General features: G+C 47.2%; 2 protein-coding genes across 6 annotated transcripts in view; both read right to left on the bottom strand.

Moving 5' to 3' along the window:
- Positions 1–11361, bottom strand: part of HIPK1 (homeodomain interacting protein kinase 1) — a 26317-nt gene extending 14956 nt beyond the window's left edge. The window contains exons 1-5 of one of the 3 annotated variants that reach the window (XM_075174250.1): positions 11208–11361; positions 9348–10425; positions 3595–3718; positions 1201–1320; positions 341–427 (exon numbers count right to left, since the gene is read on the bottom strand). In XM_075174250.1, coding sequence (XP_075030351.1) covers positions 341–427; positions 1201–1320; positions 3595–3718; positions 9348–10423 — 1407 coding nt within the window. In that variant the 5' untranslated portion in view covers positions 10424–10425; positions 11208–11361. Of the gene's footprint in view, positions 1–340; positions 428–1200; positions 1321–3594; positions 3719–4073; positions 4177–9347; positions 10426–11207 lie in introns of those variants that run through there. The other 2 variants (XM_075174249.1, XM_075174251.1) reach the window with 2 other exon arrangements.
- Positions 10335–19559, bottom strand: DCLRE1B (DNA cross-link repair 1B). Of its 3 annotated transcripts, none has more exons than XR_012677357.1 (6): positions 19320–19559; positions 19100–19247; positions 18853–19032; positions 18060–18719; positions 16982–17108; positions 10335–10425 (listed from the first exon to the last, which is right to left on the bottom strand). XR_012677357.1 is itself a non-coding variant. In XM_075174256.1 (4 exons), exons 1-4 carry the CDS (start codon positions 19506–19508, stop codon positions 17845–17847), a joined length of 1392 nt encoding a protein of 463 aa, XP_075030357.1. In that variant the 5' UTR covers positions 19509–19542; the 3' UTR covers positions 17633–17844. The 3 variants fall into 3 exon arrangements, 1 of the variants encoding a protein (XP_075030357.1); XR_012677358.1 differs by lacking the exon at positions 10335–10425 and adding an exon at positions 12863–14722; XM_075174256.1 differs by lacking the exons at positions 10335–10425; positions 16982–17108 and having other exon boundaries at positions 17633–18719; positions 19320–19542.

Genomic DNA, 19559 nt, shown 5'->3' with positions numbered 1-19559 from the left:
TTTCCAAAGTCCAGTAAGAGGCCTAATCCTATAAACGCATCTGGAAGTGCTTAGCTTTCCTACTGCTTGACTGCTACTAGTGATAACAGGCTAAGCACATTTGTTGCATCTACCAGATCAAGGCCTAAAAAAACCCAAGAAATTTCTAACAGCTTCATAATTTTGATAGTCTTTAATACAGTGATTTCTGATGCAAATTGGCACCATGGCAAACCTACACCAGTGTCTCAACAGCATGTGGAAAAGGACTGCTCTGGCACAGGAGCCTCATTTTTAGAGATCCCAATAATGTATGTAATTATTGTGATAGTTATCTGTGTGTTACAAGATCTCCACACACCTGCGCCATATCATCCAAACAGTTGAATATATATTTCCGAGCTTCTTTTGATTTTATTCCCGTCTCCAACTCATGTTCTTCTGGGGTCTATAAAAGAAAGCATTTGTTAATATAAACTGAGATATCGCATATTGATAAAGAAAAAGCAGCAAGAAACAAGTCGAGCCAGGTGATCTTTTGCCTGCTTTAAGACGAATCACATGCCAGTAGGCCAAACCAAAATAGCCACGGGTTCTCATTTCCTCAACTGGAAAGATCATTCATTGCAAAGCTGAATTAACAACAGGATGACTCCATTTCAAGGCTTCGTTAGGTAGTCCTAATGCCAGAAGAACTGAAGATTTCTGATTTAGGAAGAGAAGAGGCTATAAATACTTTAAATCCCTCTTTTACAAAGAAGAAGAAAGGCAAAATCCCCTTCCTTTTGCTGCTTAGCTTTAAAGGCAAATGAAGTGTACATCTGATTCTTTCCTGTCCTCTGCCAATACACAAATAGATTTCTGTTAAACTAACAAATACCATCATGAAATACTCCCTATTTTACTCTTTGTATTGTCAGGAGATGACAACAAGATGACATACTTCACCAAGACTGAGCAGGCCATAATAAGTAACCATTATCTCAATTACTTTAACACCCACTCTTTGCTGGTACTATCATGCACAGCTGCTATTGTTAGATGAGTACCAGGAGGTCTGTACAGCTTCTGAAATGAAATACACAAATCAGCTATATTTGAATGGCATTTCAAATCCAATCTTCACTCAGAATGTTTTCACAGCACACTAAAACTAAGTGTGAATTTATATCAAGTCTTCAATGAACAAAACAGAATTGGGAATTAAAAAGACAGACAAACCTTTAGCCTCCACAGTGGGTATCCCAAATTTGGATCTCTGTTAAAAAACCTGCTTGTTTTCGTTCCTGCACTGAGAAGATACTCCGCTGGAAGGCCTTGAGTTTGTGAAATATAACGAATCTAGGAAAGAAAATTAAAAGAATGAGGACTCCCAATATAAAGAACTCATAGCTAATGGAGTAATTATCAGCCAGGTTTGTTCACAGCAAATAGGAAATAACCTGTAAATAAAGAATACCCAGATAACTGAAACTGCAAACTGCAAAATTAAAGGGACTATCTCAAGTATTTATAAGGACACTTAAGTTTTTCCATCATATTATCTGCAGAAATTTTAGGTTTTAAATACATCTTTCTTATTTTACGGAAATATTTTTTGCCCCAGTATATGTGAGCAGACTGTAAGCTTTTCAGACATGGATGAAGTAACACCAATAGTCTTTAATATCAGCAATGTAAGTAGTACACATTTTGAGAGAAAAAGTACCACAGAAGTTATCATGTATGTATATATAATTGAAGGCATAAGTATCCAAGCAACATTGCTGTGACTGGCTTCATATACTCTAGGCACACAGTTTCAGAATAATGTCATGGCAAAGCTTTCACTGACCAAGAAAGCAAGACCAAACCTCTAGTACAATCAGATTCTTACATCCTCAAAAGCATTTAATATACTTTGCTTTACATGTAACAAAAAAAATGGCTCAGAATTTTGGAAAATGCATCTCAATAGTTGTGACGGTATCAGTAAGACACTGGACTAACAAATAAGAAGGTATGCTCAAAAGAAAATAGCAAGTTACAAAAAACCACAATAATAAGCTTTTTAAAATATTCCAAATGCTGCTCAATTGCTAATGCTATCTGCTCTCAAGATGTACAGCGAAAAATGCGACATCGCCTTTGTCATGACTCTCCCCTCAAAGGAGCCTATTTAAAAGTTTAAGAAAAAACCCCTGATAAATCTGGTTTATAAAATGAGAACTGGAAACACAGTGTTAGGGTAACTAGGCTTTGTTCAAGTTATCAATTATAGGTCCTTTAGCATGTTTCATTTCTTACGTGCAAAATTCCTGCTATTCCACTGTGCCAAAACAGCCGAACATTGCAGGGCACTTAACTCACTGTTATAGCTTGTGATCTGTATGAATTTATTGACTCACTTTTCATTTATGCCAGTGTGGATCTGAAGCGTCTGCAGGTGAGTATTTTTTGTTTCTACAGAATAGTTCAGCTAGGAGTTCTAGTATTTTCATGAGACATAACTCTTGCTTTACAGCCAAAGGGTGTTTAAAAAATAATTGTAAATCCCATTCCAACCCATGAACTCATTCCTGGAGAGGTCCTCTCACAAGTTCTGCTTGAGCTTTTACTTGCTGCTGCAGAATCTCAGAAAATATGAAAGCAAGTCATCCTTATTTTTCAAGGGCCATTCAGATATCAAAATCAGCCACATGAAGTCACACCTCATGCTGCTCACAAAGGACTGCAAAATCCTGTCTATTAAGCAATGGAAAAAGCACCTCCTCCCCACCCACCTACATGACTAGATAAGGTTCTCAGAATTACACAAAAGTCAGTGTGCAAGGAAACCACCATGCTGTACCTCAGTTAACTTCTAACTTACTCTGCTCATTAAGATACTGTGTTTCCTTCGGAAATTTATAGCGATGGGAAGATATAACACAAGTAAGTTTTCAAACTTAGTAAGTTTTCATGTATTTTATCACCTAAGGAAAACTATACCAAGCATTGTAACAAGATACCACCATAAAAACCAGTGGAAAGGTTACCCTCAAAAAACCTCTCTCATAGACTTTTTGTCCTTTTATAGGCAACTGACTAGCCCAGGTAATAATGCTAAGTATCCACGGAAAGAACTAATTAGTTCACGATGCCTTTTCAGACTCTTGCCCTTGTATTTTAGAGACAGCTTGGGGCCCACACTTTGCATTAAAAATTAGGGCTGCTGTAGGTATTAACAGGACAGGAATGATAGGCTTGGTCTGTCTCCACATGGAAAAACTGCCCTCATAGTGAAATTACAGAGGGCGTTTCAAGTTAGGACACACACCTCACTTCTGTTTTGACAGGAAGGTATTTCAACAGCTTTTGCGTTTGGAAGCTGGGGGGCTAACTGTAAATTGACTCTCTATATTGGATGACTACATTCAACTCAAGTTAAAACACACAGAACTTCATGCTCTCCTGTACAACAACAGAGACAGACAGGCAATGGGAACACCACAGAGAGAAAATGAACTTAAGATGACAGACAACAGCAACTTATACTAGATGAAATTTGACATAGAATACATTGGGTTCAGAGGGTCCGGACACAGATCATTGTGATTTCATTTGAACATCCCCACATCCGCCACGCACTCTCACCTGATCATACTCAGATGCTCCTGGATACAGAGGCCAGCCTAGAAACAGTTCAGCTATCACACAGCCCAGTGACCACATGTCAATAGCTTCACAGAACGGTAAACCCAGTATGATTTCAGGAGCTCTGTTGGGGGAAGAAAAAGAAAAAAAAGTAAAATCTTTGACTCTGAAAGCATGCAGTTCTTTCCTATAAATTGCTCTGGATAACACCCCTCCTTCTCTCCTCCAAGCACAAATAAATCCGTATGAAACTAAGTGATTCACTATAAAGCAGAAGATGTTTCCTCAGGTGGCCTAACAGATCCCAACCTTTTTATCACTTAGTGGCACGGCTGGATTCGTTTTATTGCCGTGGTGCCCTCCAACTCCTGGAGGGCCTTTATGCAACTGTGATACGAAGTTACTCCTTCAGTAACCAGTTTAATTACACCTGCCAGTATGTATGGTGTGAAGCACCCCTGAGACAGCACACAACCTACCCTAACAGAATTGGGAAGACAAGTTATGGCAAACAGCAATCAGACTTTTCTCGGAAGAAGGTCTCAGGATCCCAGGTAACCAGCTGCAGAAGGTTGCCTGTTTTCATGTGGAAAAGAACAGCATCTGCAGAGCCAGAAGAAGGAGCTCTTCGGAGAGCTGCTTGGTTTCTATCACAAGGTTTTCATACAGGGTTTGTTTGGAGAGTTTCAAGTTTAAAATGGACGGAGAGAACACAGCTGGAGATTGTGACTGCTTTGCAAGGTTGTGTTACAGGTTTCTGTGCACTGAACCACACCTAATGCAAAATTTACCTGTCTGGCCTAGCCTTTACGAGAAGGTGATGAAAAAAACTCAAACTCCAAGCAGGGTTTGGAATTTCAGGGAGATTTCTGTCTGGAAGTGACTCATAACACAAAGGGATGTTTTAGTACAACTCTTCACCTACACACAGTTCTGAAACAAACCGATGCCGCTCTGTCAGGCTAAATTCTGGTCATACATTTGCATACAGCATAAAACCCAAGTGCTGTAAAAACCACGTGAGTTGGTGTGGGAATTTACTCTGGAAAGTACAGGAAACACAAACTCCTTGATCTTCTTCATGCATAACTAACACAAGCGCAAAGGAAGACAGAAAGGTCCTAAACTCCAGGCTATCTATTTTCTGGTTGTGACTTGGGTAGCATGCCCCAGGGCTTGCGTGACATTTCTTGTGTTACAGTGTGGATATTTCTGTTGTTAAAAAAAGCTCTGAAACCAGTTCTGATCTTTCTACAGAATTCTAAAAAAACAGGGCTTGCACAATGTACAGGTGTCAATAGATCTGATACTCACCTTTCTCAACTGTTCAACCTGAATGTCCCAACCATTTGTACATGGCAAGAAGTGACTCTCCAATTAATCACCCTTTGTGTCGTGGTGACACAGATACAGCTTTTGTTTTAGGTGACTACATAATTACCATTAGCCAGTCTCCAAAACAAATGCTCTCATCCCAGTTGCTCAGGCACAGTGCCCCTAAGAAAGCACAAGATCTATCAAAAAGATAGAACAGCTGAACCAGCTGTTTGCTGCAGTGAGGTCGTACCTATTCTCTATCGTTCAGCTTTAAAGCAAGGAGGTTCTTCTATTACGTCTGAGCCCCCCAAAAACAGAGCCATGATATACCTTTAGTAATCAGAATAACAGATTATTTACGCTAAGACATTCTGACACTTGCTCTACTTGACATTGATCTGTTTCTACCTTCTTGTTTGTCTATCCCTGGTAGTAGTCGACTTCGGAATAGTTTCACATATGTGAAAGTATAAAATGATTATGCAAATATGATAAGTATCTGGTATTTCAATGCTAATGTCCTGCTAAACATTTATATTTTAAAGAAACTATGCTGGAATAGATCCAACTTTTTATAGGCTAACAGGTGCAAACAAGAGGAATCCATTTCTGTAGTATTTTGTTCTTCACAAGCACAGCGAGTATGATGCAGTCATTCACACAGGATTTTCAGAACCCCATATGCCATTAGTCTACTAGTCATCATCAACAAACTGTAGTGATCCTCTTGATTATCCTACTTATGCAGGAATTTCCAATTCAGATAGGACCCAAACCTGACATATAAGGAACACTGCATGCATAAGTTTCCTTGGTTTAGACTGGCAAACAAACTAAAATATAAGTGGCTTGTGGAATAAGCAGAACATGCTAATCCTTCACAAGTGCATTAAAAAAATCCCACCAATTCCAATGGAAAGAGAGATTAGTGGGGAAAAAAGGCTGGATGTGATAGTTTGTTAGTCTTTAACTACACACTGGAATAGAGACTTAGGTATTGTAAAACCTCAATACCAAAATGATAGCAAGTTGAACTCTATGCATTTTATTCCCTGAAACTAAATAAATTAACTTCTCACAAGCCACCTGATCTCATTTTGATTGCAGGACAGAGCTGGTAAATCAGAACCTCTCTTATCTCCTTTTACACCACTATAATTAGCGGCCTTATGAGATGCGAGTTGAAACAGGACAACAGGCAGAGGTCACTTTCATAGCTGGTCTGTCAGAGATTAAAGTGATTTAATCTTAAACTCTTTGAAATAGAAATCAACAACGTTCCTTCTTTGCATACACGCTTGCCAAACTCTGACTTCCAAAGCTGGCAAATATGCTCAGGCACTCTCAGAAGAGACAAGGATTCACAGCAGTAGTGGAAAAATCTGAGACTGACTTTTAGCATTTCAAAACACACCACGTTTACACATGGGTCTTTACCCCTCCCCCTTGTGAAGAATAATGGTAATATGAAGCTTGTATAACTGCAACTAGCAATGCAGTGAATAACATGATCACCACTCCGAGCTGGATTAGCAAGCAGAGAGTTAGATTTGGCAGCATGCACTGCTGCTTCCCAGGCCAACATGACTGGGACAGAAGTAGGTCATGTAGCCCAAAGCAAAGGTAAGAAACAGATACTACTGCACTCTGCAAGCTCCCTCAACACTCAGTGCCACCTTCTCACGGCCCAAATTGTTTAGTCCTTCACCTCAGTATCTTCAGTTTACTAGGTGCCTCTACACTGACCCACAGGAAACATCAGGAGGTAGGTATCAGAGTAAGACTCACATGATGGCTGTACCTACAAATAACATAGGACACGAGTAAACCTCACTCTGAACAGCAGGGAGATCAGTCTTCCCAGGCATTTTTCATTTCTGCAAGCTGTCTGCTTCTTTCTATTGTTTATCCTCCCCAAGGAGAACAAAAGCATCCATACCCTTCTGTACCTGATGTAACAAGCGTATACTCTGGTTTTCAGGTCAGGAATTACTGCTAATAGATCTCAGGACTGCCACAGAAACTAGTCACTGCACAGAAGCATGACTACCAGAGTTAGTCTACTCCTAGTCCATACCTGGCTTCAGAGCCAAAGAATTCTTCATGGGCACTTCTACTCACACTTTAAGTCAACTATGTCATGGCAGTAAAACTGCCCTTCTTGAACGGGGTTACACTGCAGAGGCAGCAGTACTGCCTGTGGAGAGAGGGAACCTGCCTCAGCCTTAACACGCTTGCCCTGACAAACCCAATACGACATCCCAACTGGATGTATGGCTCCAGCAGCGTCATCAAGACCGATGCGAGTTGTCCAACTGCCAGAAGTACAATCAGAACCTTGAGTGAGCAGGGCTGTTGGACAAGATGACCTCCAGCAGCACTGAGCATAATCAGTGAAGGAAGGTTTTTTCCTTCAGGGTATACATATCAGAAAATTCACCTTACAGTACCCAAGTTTGGCTAGTTTAGATCTCTCTACAGGAGACAGAGGTTACACAAGTGCCAGTAACAGGTATTAAAAACAAAAAAGTGAACACAGAATGAGAAGTTTGTTTTTAATAGCTGACAGAGAACCAAATGAAGAATTGGTCTATACTGTTTTATTAAACACAGCATTGAAAAAATTTCCAACTTAGAACTCATCTGAACACTAATTTAATGTGAATATGGTTAAAGCAACCCAGTTCTCCAACAATAAGCTGGTTTCTACACCATCGCCACAAGTTCCTAGATTATGGATTTTAGTAATCATCACCATTAAACTAATTACATATCACTAAATATTAGATTTCCACATCACAGCATTCTTGACTTCAGTCAAGCAGACAGTCTGAAACGCCATCTAATCTCAGGTTATTTGCGTTTCTGGCAGCATCAGTCACCCCGCGTCAGGGAGACGGAAGTGGCTCGGAGTTCAGTGCTGCACACAAAGACGAAGCAGACAGCTTCCTTCCCAGCAGCCCCTTTAAGATACTTATCATCCCTTGCTGCTTTTGCCGCAGCCAAGTCTGGTTTGTGTGATATCAGAAACTGGAAAGCACTATATGCCTCCTCAAACTGCTTTGCTCACATGTGTAGCAAGTCAGATAGAGCAGATTCTTGATCAGCAGTCACCTCTTTCGATGCAACAACAACAAAACTAATAGTGCTTTTTAGACAGCGAACATTTTAATAGAGCTATGGTGCATAGAAGACAACTGCATTACAAAAAATAACAATCAGTAGTTTAGGATTAGAAAGATTGGTGCCAACAAGCTCAGTGAAGATCATGAGGAATGGATTAAGAAAAGTCTATATCACATGAAAGAAATAGCACAGAAAGCTGGTACCTGGTGTTAGAGGGAGTAAAAAAAAAACAAACAAACCAAAACAAAACAAAGAGGGGCAAGGTTACAGGGAGTATGAGGAATGAACAGAACAAGCCTACAACAAGCTAGGGCTTTAAACTGAAGCTAGGAAGACGGGAAAGACATCAAACAGAGCAGAGACACAGGGTGGGGTGGAGTGTCTCGAGTCCTCTGTCTCGTCCCAGCTGGAAGGACTAGATACTAGTTAAGTTTTGCGTCAAGTGAGCTCACATTCCACTGAAAGCAACCCTGACACACAGCACAGACTTTTTCATGTCCCTTTGATGCCGGAAGTTCTTTCTGCATCCACTTATTGAAGTCTACTGCTACTTACATTGAAATACACACTATTAACAGAACCAAGCTGGAGGAATAATTGAAAGAAAAAGCACAGCTTGCTTTAGCTACACAGTTTCTGAGTTTTAACATTTTTGCCCATTGTCTATTTTTAATTTTTAGACAGGAGTAGGGTAGAAGCCATTTCTACATTTTGCTAAGGGAAGCAGAGATCTAGCTCATCCCCGTTTTAAAAGAGCTACAGGTCTCATGAAAGCGTGACTTACCAAGGGTTGATACAGGAAGCCATGTGCTCATGAAGCGGGTTCAGATAAAGATGGAACCAGAAGAAACAGGATAAAAAGAAATTGGCATCCCTTTGACTTCTCTCCCTTCTAAATGACCATGGTTAATGGACTAGTTTCAGATCACAGCAAATAATCCAAAACGCACTCCTTATTAGTAGCATACTGCTTCCCCAGTTTGCTACTTCACACATCATCACAAACTAGCGACAAGGTAAAATCAACTTACTGCACTAATCTGGGATAGAAGGAAGGTATGGGACTGCATATTATGTCATACTTGCAAAGCAGAAGTTCTATTTATTTACATACAAATTTCAGAAGAAATCTCCAGGAAACGTGCAGAAGAGTGGATAGGCTGATCGCTTCCTCCTCCCCCCTCAACTGGGATTAGACGTAATGGCAGAAGAGTTAAGTATTTGTAGAAGCAAACTCCTAGCACCCCATCAGGATCAGCTTTCTTTTCTTTCGCGCAGCATATGAAAGTGAGCATTGTGTCAGTACTTACCTGTAATAGCGCGACTGCAAGTAAGTGGAGCACACTGCTTTAGACACATGGCTGGCTGAACCGAAGTCTATCACCTTCACTCTGTAGGGCTGGCGCGCAGGATCCACCAGCATGATGTTTTCTGGTTTCAAATCAGCATGTATCAGACCCAAGCTCTTTAACTTCATCAACGCAGTAGCCACTTGCTGCAGAATTGGCCGGATGTATTTCAGGGGCAATGGACTGAACTTATTTTGCTTTAAGAAATCATATAAGTTCTGTTCTAGCATCTCAAATACAAGGCATGTATGATTCTTGTGTTGAAAGCACTCATAGGAGCGAACAAAGTTATATTCGTCAGCATTCTCACTGCTCAAGCGAGAGAGGATGCTCACCTCTATCTGGCCCTGCCTAGCATAGGAAGGATGGTTCTTCAGGATTTTGATGGCTACAATCTCCTTCGTGCTACGTTTCCAGCATTTCGCCACCTGCCCAAACGTCCCTCGGCCCAGGAATTCCAAGACCTCATAGCTGTTTGTCATAGAGCACAGGATCTCATGCTGGACCAGCTGATAATCCCCTTCACCACTGGAACTGCTGCTTTTAGTGGTTACCGTGGTGGTTGTGGCCGCAGCACCCACCGCAGGTCTGTTTTGCAGCATGAGAGGTGGATGTTCCTCAATTATCTGCACACTACCGTTGCTGTCAACCTCTTCACTTTTCCTTTTTAATCCACATTTTTGGTATGGTTCCAGTAAAGAAACGTTGCTCCTATGTGTTAGGGTTTGGCTGTTCTGGAAGGATGCTGTTGCACTGCTGCCTGTGCTGTCGGCTGCTGTAACCACAATGTGCTCAACCGAAGGAGCAGGGAGAAGGAGGTTCTGATCGTAAGCAGGGATGCTGAAATTGGCTACCTGATGAGAGGAGCTTGCTTGCCCTTGAGCTGCTGGGAGGTTTTTGCTGTGGGTATAATACTTGTCACTACTGCTCTGTCCTGAAACATCCCAGACAGAGGGCTCCACTTTCAGTTTCTTGGCACTGCAGAAGGCACTCGAGGATACTGACGGAGGGGAGAACACCTGCAGCTGTGAGGCCATACCTGAAAAGGGAGCGGAGAACTCATTAGGACTGCTTAGTGGCAGCAGGTTGCGATGGAACAAGATCCTCCATCTGCACAAGAAACAGAATGACAATTATTTTTCTAAGCATCATGTGGTGCCTACCACCTCAGAAAGTAACCTTTTGAACTGCTGATCCTAAGAGCATCCACAGAGCGAGGCTCTCCGGGGGAATTACTTTACTTTGCCTCATTGCCTATAACATAAGAAGCAGACAGCTCTTTATCCAGCTTTCTAAAGGCTAAAAAAACCCCAGCACAAGACGGTAAGACAGTACTGAAGAATGGCAGACAGCACAGAAGGGGGAAGATGCTGAGAAAATTAAGATCACTTCCCCCCCCGCCCCCAGGCCTGCTCCCCCCTTCACTGTAGAAAGAGAGTCAACGGGAACCCTAAACCAGACGAGTCGAACTCCCAGCCTGCCGCTCCCGCAGAGCGCGCCCCCCGGGCAGCGCCTGACGCACGGTCTGAAACGCCACGGCCCGAGGACGACGACCCGGAGCGCGCCGCTAGCCAGCTCGCTCGGCCCGGCCCCGCCGCGGGCGGACAGCCACGGGCGGACAGCCGCCGCCGTCGGCCCGAGCCCTCCCTGCCCCGGCCCGCCCCGCGCCCCGGCGCGGAGGAAGCCCGCAGCGCCGCCTCGCAGCGGGGGGGGGCGGGCCTCCGCCGCGCGGGCGCTGAGGCTTCCCCAGCCCGCCGGGCCGCGCCGGCCCTCCCCGCGCCCCGCCGCCGCCGCCGGCGGGGCCCGCCCGCCCGCACTCACCGCCGGTGGGGGGTTCTCAGCCGCGGGCCGGACCTGCCTGGGGGACACACGGGGGTGCGGAGCCCCGCAGCGGGCGCATCATAGCCCCGCCGTGGCCGCCGGCCCGGCCCGCTCGGCCCGCGCACGCCGGGGGGAGCCCCCAGGCCGCTCCGCCGCCGCCAGGCTCCGCCGCGCCCCCACGGCCCGGCCGGGCTCCCCCCGCGCTGCGCCGCTGCCGCCCGGGCCTGAGCGCCCCCGCTGCGCTCCCGCCGCGCCGCTCCGGGCCCCTCGGCCGCTCGCGCCAGACTGAGCCAGCCGAGCCCCGAGCCGGCCAGGCGGGCCGAGCGCCGAGCCCGCCCACGTGACCGCGCGCGCCGCCGCCGTGACGCGCGGGAGGCGGAAGCGGGCGGGCGCCGCCGCCGCGGAAGCGCCAGGGCGGGGCCGGCCCGGGAAGGTCGGCCGGGACGGGCGGCACAGAGCCGGCCGCCGCGGGCCCGGGGGGGCTCTCCGCGGCCTCCTCTCCGCCCGGACCGGCGAGGCCGTCCGTCGGAGCTGTGGTGAAGCGGCTGCGCGAGGGCCAAGAGTCGTTCCGGTCCCGGTGCCCAGGACTCCAGCGCCGCTGCCCAGGAGCCTTTCCGGCAGCCCACGCCAGTGGCGCGGCTGCGTGCTGCCGCCGGGCCGCCGCCGCCCCCGGGGCAGCCGCGGGGTCTCCCACCAGCCGGCGTCCATTAAACGAGCGCGGAAGGGACCGCGGCCGCGAGCGGAGGCCAGCGTCTCCTCAGACGCTTCTAAAAGGGATCAGGCGGGCCAGATCAGCGTCACCCACTCGCAACTCCACCGCTAAGGGTTTTTTAATGCGGCCTCTTCCAGAGTCAGTATTACAGAGACATTTCTTTGTTTTCTTTCAAATGCTTACAATATTTTAAAATGCTTACAGATACTCTCACCAAAATCTCAGAAACGTTCACAGCTTCATATTTACTCATACATGAACAGCAGTGCAACAAGCACGAACTTGCACCTTTTAACGAGCATAAAGAACCAAGGCTAGTAGTTTGCATCCAGATGGAGATGAAGATTAGCAGAAAAAAACAACATGCAGTAAAAAAATAAAAATACCTCGATCTCGCAATCCACTGTTTGCTACAGTTAGATCATTATAGGCAAAGCCAGAAATAAGGTGAAAGATGGAGACTCCCAGCCTAGCAAAAGCCACCGCACATCGTAATCTCGGGCTTTTTGAGGCTGCTGGAAACCCGGCCCTGTAACTCCGGAGCGTTCGTTAACAGGTCGCAGTGATCTGTTGGCAAAAGCATGCCTACACATCCCCGAATGTCAGAGCACGTCTAACAACACAACTTCCCTGAGGGTCTGACGGGTCTTGGTCCTCAGACAAGAAGTGCCGAGTTCCAGCACCAAGCAAAGAGCACATCGGTCAGGGACGTATCAGTAATAGCCGCTACACATAAAACCAGAAATATTACTGTACTGATCCTTCTGAAACGCAGAAGGAAATCGGCCCCCCGAGACTGCTGAAAGCAACATAAGCTCCAGGAAAGAAAACGCTCCTGGGGCCCCCCACAGCACCCCCCACGCCCCTGCCGCGAGGGCTGGACTCCCCTGCAGAGGCACCTCCGCCCTCCCGACAGTCACGACTTCTGCAGCCAGCACAGTGCTGAAGTTCGGCTCCAGGAATGCACACTGACAGAGCCTTTGTCTTGGTGTTTACTATGACACCAGTGCCTTTCTAAACCATCCTCAGGGCCACCGCAGATCCCCCGGGGAGGGAGAAGGCTCGGGGTGTATTGAGGAGGGTTTCCACTTTGCAGAAACTTAAGTGCAACTTTTTTCCATGAGAGAGTGCTGGGCAACTCTAACTGCAGCCATGATTTGGAGCACTAAGTAACATTGCAATGGACAGTGAGACGACAAGCTGCCAGCAGAGAAGCATGAATAGGACAGTATTGCTCTTTTGTGTAAAATCCTACAGTAATATGTGTGTGTGCTTAAGATTCAAGAAATCACATTTTCCCCTTTCTTCCTCTAGCAAAATCAGAGCTCACCCCTCTGTACTATCTGCTAAAGAATATCTCAGTCCTGCATGGAGGACTTAGGGGCTGCATTTCTCTTGGCCTTATTTTCTTCAGGCTTACAGTGAATTCCAAAGCAAGAAAGTATGGAACACACTTCAGCGAGGGCTTGGCTTGGAGCCCCTTGAAACCCGAGGGAGCCTGACACTGTCTGTGCTCTGGGCTCACTGTGGAACTCATCCCCTACAAGAAGGGGGGAACTCGCTCCCCAGATTCTCCCTCCTCCCCCATGCAATTCTGCAGCTCCTGCCTGTTGGGGTGAGGAGCCCAGCTTCGCAGATGGCCCGAGTCCTATGCTCCCCCATTTACTGGTAGCAATGCCTGGAAAGCAAGCAGAGGATCAGCCCCACATGGTGCTCCATGCTGCACGTCTGTCATGAGTGGAGCGTGGACACAAAATGAAAATATTCTCATCTTCCTGAGCACCTGCTCACAAAGTCCCAGGCTCCCTGAGCCAGGGTCAAGAGGCTTGCTGTCAAGTAAGGTCTGCCCCAAACACTTTACTGCACACTTACGGCCGCTTGTGCTGAGGCTGGCACTTGGCCAAGTACAAAGTGCCAGCAAAGAAAATTTAGGCACTATAGCGACCTTAGCAAAAGAGCCCAAGTTTAGTAGAAGGAATTGCAAATGCACACAGAACACCCATAGCCAGACAGCAGCTCGTTTGAAGAAGGCACCTCACATGATTATCAGGGTGACTCTACCTTTTCTCCTTTTCTACACGTTCTACTACTTTTTCAGAAGGGTCCATAAGAGAGCACAAAGCCAGAGATTTTAAGCTTGAGGTTAATTTGGAATAAGCCTAAAGCTACACACACCATATAGGAAATTATGTAAACCCATTGAATTAGTTTTCTTGGTGAAGAAGATTTCACCATTACACACTTATCCAGAAAATAACAAGAACTACCCGTGCTGCAGAAATGGACAGCAGCTCTGCAGCAAAGAGAGAGGTTGTCATAAGTGCTTTAGCCTTGTATGGGAAGTATGGGAAGCAGAGTTAGAAACACTACTGAGCAGAGTGGTCTAGGGTGTTCCCTACAAAGTTACATTATACACTTGTCTGCTGTGTAGTGCACCAGCTAGTTTTACCTCAGTCTGTTGGTAGCAACCTAAACTTAGAGTATATTTCCTTCTCTCCATAGCACAGGCAGGGTACCCCTTCATGATTTTCTACTCTGTTTTAGAGAAGCTAGAGTCAAATAAACTGTTTCATAATATAGTGACTGGACTTTCACAGGCAACTGTGTGGAAGGAGCTCAGCAGGCAGCCCTGCTGCCAGAACCGTAAGCCTGCCCTGCCCTCACGACACGCCAGCATTTGATCACAGCTTGTTAAAACAGTGCCGAAAACTTGCCAAAAGGAACTCAGCTCGTCCATAGCTCCTCTTTCGGCTCTGTAAGGCGTTGGGTGAGTTGTTTGATCCCACTGGGGCTTGGTTGCCAACTGTGGAACAGAGATAAGCAGCTCAAGCATGCTCTGCATATATAGATTTGGGAGGGCTTTGGTGTGAGCACCATTTTTTTTTTTCTTGCCAGGATAACTGTAAGTTTCCAAGCATGTGGCCCTTAGATATCCCCCAGTCAAGCTAATACTTGGCTACAGCTTCTCATTGTCACTGTTGTGAGCGAAACACACCTGTGGTAGCAGTGTTGACAGAGCTCTGTGCAGCTGAGCTAGAAGCAGCATGTTCAGACCCTGGTGTACATGACACTCCAGCTCTCGGCTGCACTAACACTCCCCTGTGAGCTAGGCTGGTGCTAGGAAAAGTGGGAAATTTTGGAGGCAAGCATGAGGGAGAACAAGGCCAGCTATTTACTGCCAGGAGACTTCAGGGGAAGCTGAAGGATTCTCAGAAACCTTAGAGCTCAGCAATACTATACTGCCAGTTTTCCCCACAAGGCCATGGTTTGTTTTCCAGGATTTCAGGATAATACACAAAAGTAGTATTTTAACGCCTAAGAGAGGGAGGAAACCTGTGGCACTCTAAAATGCCTCATGCACCTGCTGTGCTGAGGCAAGGATCTCCAACATGCTGACTGTTGGTCAAATCTCTCCTGCTTCTACTGCCTTTTAAAACCATGGAGAGATTTTAGGTTTCCTTGGCTCTATATAATTTGGATACTTTCTTTCTGAAGTGGCAGGAATTACCTTTTAAGCTCCAGTAACAAAAGCCACCATTTCTTCTGCAGTTTTAACTAAGCATTCAGAAATGGGGTGCAGATCCCCAGCTTCTGAAGTCTCTGCAATTTTCACTTCTTTTTGTCTGATCAGGGTTGCTTCTGTAAAGAATTAACATTTACAACGCCATTTTGCCCAGAAGTTGACCAGGAGGCTCTCTGCTTCACTTACTTGAATAAATGATTGATAAGAATAGTTGATAAGAATAAAGGAGGAAAGGCTGGGTGCCACAAAACATCATCAGTGAAATGCATCAGATCTCGGAGGTCATTTGCAACATACCTAAATGGAGCAGTGACTCAGAAGGCAAGCACTCCTGAGCAATGGAGAGGCTGCACGCGGGAATCTGGGAGTTCAAGCAGTGCTTCACTCACCTGCCTGTCAAATGAGTCACTTAAATTTCAACAATATTAAAATTGCAGCCTGCATCTCCGAGGCAGCCAGCAGCAGACAAAACACTACAAGCATAGCACAATTATTTCCCTGGCAGTCTCAGATGTTACAAAAGATGCAGGTGTCTCCACTCGCACTGCCCTGATGGGGCTCTGCAGTTGTGTTTTGATTAGCAAATAATCTATACAGAAACCTCCAAGAAACAGGACCATTCAGACCACAGCGAGAGCTGCCCTCGCTACCCCTTTTGAACTGTATTTCACAGAACACTGTCCCATCACTTCCGATGTCCCCTTAGCAGCTGGCAGGCACAATCAACAGGCAATCCCAGTGAGACGCACTGCTTACATTATAGTGATAAATGTTGCAGTGCCTGGGAAGGCACAGGGTTGGGAGTTAGGACTCCTGTTTCCCAAACAGCTTTCCAAACATACCCACTCCGTCTGTCATCTTGATTACTGTTCAGGACAGCCTTGTTTTTAACAGGTGTGGCTGCTGCATCTACAGGCATCTTTGCCTTCCACGAGCCCTAGCTTTGCTCAAAGAGCAAACATTTCCTTTTCTGGCTTGACTTAGGGAATTCAATCCATCTAGCTGACTGGTCTTGGAGAGACCTTGCAGGACACTACATTCAGAAGAGACTCTGATCCTGATCAAGATGGCATGAAACATTTTGTGTTGAAAGTAACGAAAAGGAGGCTAGAAAAAGCTGAATAACCAGCTGGTTTGTTGCTCCAGGAAAGTGCCTAGCGGCCATTTCCACTCTAGTATTGCTGCCTTGACCCCATGGGGAGCCAATTTGTGATGTTGCTAGTGCAGTTTGGCACAGCTAACTACAGTGTTTCCAGGCTCCACAGTGGGTACCTGCTGGCTAGTCACACTACTGACACTTCCTGACTGTGCCGGCCAGGCTGTGCCTCTCTGCAGTTGATCTGGAGCAGGAAAGTGCCTGACCTCTAACATCCAATTTTGCTGTTCAGCCACAGTATTCCTTCCAAACAATGCTGCTAAGACTGAGCACTTTACACCACTAAGCAGATGGTTCATTATCTTCCATCCCATTTGCCACTGCGTGATAAGAACAGGCAGTGGATGGGAAGGCAATGGGCCTAGAAGAACGCTGGCACTTACCAGAAGCGCTTTGCAGTCAAGCAGAATTCAGACTCACAGCCCTGAGTGCAGAGACTGCAGAGGATCTAGTAACCCATTCCGTAAAGTCCAGAACTCAAGACAATTTCTATTTTTTCCAGCCAGTAACCTGAAAAAGGATTGACAGTTAACATTAAGATGGTGCTTTCACGAGAGCAGAACTGTGTCCAGCTGCACCTGGCTGGATACAAAAGCAGTGCTGTCTGGAGGTATTTCCAACCTAAACGATTGTATGATTAGTAGATTAATAGATAGAAAATAGATTAATAGACTTAGAGGCACTTCATTTTCTAGATTTCTTTAAGCACCATTTTTTAAATGTACCGTAATACGTAATATTTGTAATGCATCTTGGAAGGAACTGCTCATTGTCAATGAGGTATTACAGACATATAGAAAGAAGAATCTTTGGGGCTCTCAGATTCCCCCTTCTTGCTTTCATCACATCCATCCCCATTAATTACTTCAGCTGCAGGCAGCTCATGCCCTCTGCAGCTCAACTTGAATCAACCTGGCAGTATCTTTTGTCACAAGAGACAACTAAGTCACTGCAAAAAGTAGATACAAGGCACACACGCAGTGGGACTGCACTGCCCGAGCGTAGCGTGGAGACCCAACAGATGTAGACAGAGATACAAAAATAAATAAATTTTAAAAAATCTAATGCCTACAAACTGGTTCTAGTTTCCTCCTTGTCCTCTAATAATAGGTAAAGAAAGTAGAGCCCATAACTGAGCTCCTCTCTTCTGACAGGAAACTTGGGCACAGAGAATGGGATGCAGTTGTAAGACCTCTAGAATCACTGCTGTCAACTGCATTGGCATTGGCAAGAGTCACATAATTTTTCAGGATGCTTCTCCCCTCCTAAAGAAATCTTCTACCAGCTTGTCAAATTTCTGTGAGGAATTCTGCTTTAGAACATTTAAGGGAGTGAGTAAATAATGCTCTGCAAATCCAGTTGGAAAGTGCTCATCAGAAACAGGTGCCTGGCTAACAGCACTAGCTGCTCTTGCTACTCCAGGCTGTTCTCCGCTCAGCTCTTCCTCCCCTTTCTCCTTACCCGTGTGACAACAAGTGCAACCTTCTTTTGAGCAGAAAGCTGACTCACAGTAGTTCTGCTGAAGAACCTTAACACCTGTGAACTCTTCAGATTTCTCAGTATGTTTCTCTGGGGACTCATAAACAACTCCTCGGGACACAGAATGCCGGGCAACTCTTTTCAAGAGACACATGGGTTCCCACCCCTTCCTTTTGCTTTGCTGCTGTACCGACTCTTGCACAGGCTTTGGGATTTTGAGGTCAGGAAGCGCCTGGGGGGCAGAACTTAGGTATTTCTGAAAGTAAGCCTGGCACATGCCGCCCCTCACGATTGGAATGACCGAGCAAGGTTTCAGCCACTTCACAAACTCGCACAGCTCCGAAAAGGATGAGTGATCCGAGTACGGAATGGGATGGATGTTGGGGTGGGTGATCTTCACGGGCCTGCCAGTAGGGAGGATGGCAATGGTAGGCTGCAGCGTGTTCCAGCTGACAAGGGTATCCCAGCGGATCTCAGTGACATCCACAGCACGGATCCGGCCGGCCCCCTCCTCGGTGGTGAACACATCAGGCAGTTCCAGCAGCCGCATCTGCTCCAGGCGCCAGGGGCTCACCACGACCCAGGTGCTGAACTCCACTGCCAGGTCCACCAGCAGCGTCTCCTTCCCCAGGCTGTACACACCTGCGAGGAGAGCCGTGAGCAGCGCACCAGGGACGGGGCAGGGGGGCACGAGCCCCTGCCAAGGGGAGGGTGCCAAGGGGCCATGCCGACGGGAGGGGAAGGCAAAGGCACCGCGGCGTGAGGTGGCACTCACCGATGACAACTTGGTGTCGCGGGTGCGTGCGGATGACGTGGGCGGCCTGGCGCGTGGCGCGCTGCCGTGAGGGCAGGGGCCGGTGCGGGTGGCAGTGGGTGTTGTCCAGGTAGAGGCGGTCGATGTGGCGGCCCCTCAGCGCCGGCTCACCCCGCATGGTGCTCGTGTAGCGGAAGTCCCCTGCAAGGACAGGGCCGTCAGGGCGGGGCGAGGGCCGTGGCGGGGGCCGCGGGGGCCTGCCCCGTACCTGTGTAGAGGATGGTGCCGAAGGTGCCCTCGAAGAGGAACATGACGGAGCCGGGGCAGTGGTTGGAGTCAAGCAGCGTCACCGTCACCTCCTCGCCCAGCACGTGGCTCTGCCCCACCTCCAGCGGTCGGATCCAGCGCGTCGGCACCTGCGGGGACCGGGTGGTGAGGGCAGGCCGGGCCGGGCCGGGCCGAGCGGGGCGGCGGCCGGGCGCACCTACCTGGAGGCGGCGGTGCAGGAGGCGGGCGGTGAGCGGCGAGCAGTACAGCGGGCGGCTCCAGGTGCTGGAGAGCCCCACCGTGTGATCCGAGTGCATGTGCGACAGGAAGAAGAGGCGGGCGCCGCCCGCCCTCCGCACGCTCCAGAAGTCCACGGCGATGGGCGTACCGGGGATCACCGTCCCGCTCATGGCGGGCGCCCGCCCCGCCGCTTCCCGCCGAATTTGGCGGGCGGCGCCGCG

Source organism: Calonectris borealis, chromosome 26 (assembly GCF_964195595.1).
Source record: "Calonectris borealis chromosome 26, bCalBor7.hap1.2, whole genome shotgun sequence".
NCBI classification, from domain to species: domain Eukaryota; kingdom Metazoa; phylum Chordata; class Aves; order Procellariiformes; family Procellariidae; genus Calonectris; species Calonectris borealis.
This window is presented reverse-complemented; position numbering and strand designations above follow the sequence as displayed.